Source organism: Chinchilla lanigera, unplaced genomic scaffold (assembly GCF_000276665.1).
Source record: "Chinchilla lanigera isolate Chin_1 unplaced genomic scaffold, ChiLan1.0 scaffold00048, whole genome shotgun sequence".
Taxonomy (NCBI): Eukaryota; Metazoa; Chordata; class Mammalia; order Rodentia; family Chinchillidae; genus Chinchilla; species Chinchilla lanigera.
Genome location: NW_004955449.1, coordinates 13,875,374 through 13,876,770, shown reverse-complemented (window position 1 = coordinate 13,876,770; position 1,397 = coordinate 13,875,374). Strand labels below are relative to the sequence as shown.

General features: G+C 53.9%; 1 protein-coding gene and 1 long non-coding RNA gene across 7 annotated transcripts in view; one reads left to right on the top strand and one right to left on the bottom strand.

Annotated features, from left to right (window-relative positions):
- Positions 1 to 1,046, bottom strand: part of LOC102030139 — a 10,011-nt gene extending 8,965 nt beyond the window's left edge. Inside the window, exon 1 of the long non-coding RNA XR_262499.2 lies at positions 959 to 1,046. This is a non-coding gene — a long non-coding RNA (uncharacterized LOC102030139). The remainder of the gene's footprint in view (positions 1 to 958) is intronic.
- Positions 907 to 1,397, top strand: part of March7 (membrane-associated ring finger (C3HC4) 7, E3 ubiquitin protein ligase) — a 41,304-nt gene continuing 40,813 nt past the window's right edge. For 2 of the 6 annotated variants that reach the window (XR_001235807.1, XR_001235806.1), the window contains exon 1: positions 907 to 1,031. Coding sequence is in view for 2 of the 6 variants with exons in the window: in XM_013518697.1 (XP_013374151.1) it covers positions 930 to 1,031 (102 nt within the window). In the remaining 4 variants the exon portion in view is untranslated. Of the gene's footprint in view, positions 1,032 to 1,102; positions 1,309 to 1,397 lie in introns of those variants that run through there. The other 4 variants (XM_005393364.2, XM_013518698.1, XM_013518697.1 and 1 more) reach the window with 3 other exon arrangements.

Sequence of the window (1,397 nt, the reverse complement as noted above, 5' to 3'; positions counted from 1 at the left end):
AGAGAGAGAGAGAGAGACCTTTATGTAATCACCATGCTATAGGGTCACTAGGGCTGTAAAAGGATTTTTCTTCAGAGGGCAAATTAATTTCCTCAAAAATAATCTTATCTGTTCACTTTATCTCATACTGAACAATTAATCTTCATTTTATATCCCAAAAGACTGGAATTTGTGTCAACTTTAAATAATCAGACTTTAAATTTTTTTAATTTCCAGTATTTAAAAATTTATCATCGTGAAGTGTAGTTTGTTACTCTGTAAGACAGTAAATGGGGAGAATGATTGATAGTCTGTTCCCTTCGCATGAAATGACAAGTATACAAAAACATCATATTTCACTTATTGGAACATCATAAATTGTGGCTTTTCCTTCTTACTTCCTTTTACTTATTAGTACTCACATCTTAATTTACCACATTTACAGTTGTTTTAAAGTTGCGTCTAATCCCTTCACCATTTATGCCCCAATTTTTCTCCCTTTTTCTAAGTAAGTTAATTTTTTTTTCTACTGCCAAATCTGTAGCTACACTACGAAAGGTTAATACCTCGATTTTTAAAGACATGATGGTAAAAGCGGTCCCCCACAGACACCCAATTCCTACGGGGAACTACTGGGCAAATCAAACCCTACAGGGGGAGGGCTTGCCGTCAAGTCACACAGGGAGGCGGGGGCAAAGGCAGTGCTTTACTGGGTTCAATAAACATTCACCGCGCCACTCGCCCAGCTCCAACGCGGGCAAAAACGAGAGAGCGGGCGGTACTCTGCGCAGACGGCCTCGCAGTTTCGCCCCGGGGCGAGCGCCTGTGGGCGGACACTGGGCGGCAAGAGCCCCTCGCGAGCCGGCGCGGACGGCCAGCCAACCAGGGCCAGGCCTCCCGCGCCCGCTCTCGCTCCCGGCGCCCGCACACGCGCCCGCCTAGCCGCCAGCATGGCAGCCGCCCCGCCTCAGCCGCTTACCCGTGGCGCCGCGCTGCCTTCCGGGGGCAGCCCTTCAACGGTTGCCGCAGTCAGAGCACCACCCCGCGGCAGGGTACGTCAAGCAGAGCCGCAGCTCTCGGATCCCTGCAGCGCCGCCACTCTCGCGAGAAGTCAAGAAGTCCGCGAAGTTGGGGGGTGGAGGAGAAGAAGGGAGGGGCGCCTAACGGTGGCGGCTGGTTCTGCGCCGGATCCGGGAGAGGCCTGGCGCCATTGTGCTTTGCTGCGGACGACTCTGCCTCCGTCAGAGGCCTAGAACTCCGAGCGGGAAGGCGGCGGAGTGGTCGCTGCGAGCGCATCCCGCCCTGTTTAGTGCCAGCTCGGGAGCAGGGGTAATCAGCTGTGCAGTTAGGGCTTCTCGGTCCCGGGGCGTCGGTTGGGGCCCGGCCGCGGGTGGGGGAGGGGAGGGCGCGGAGGGCGG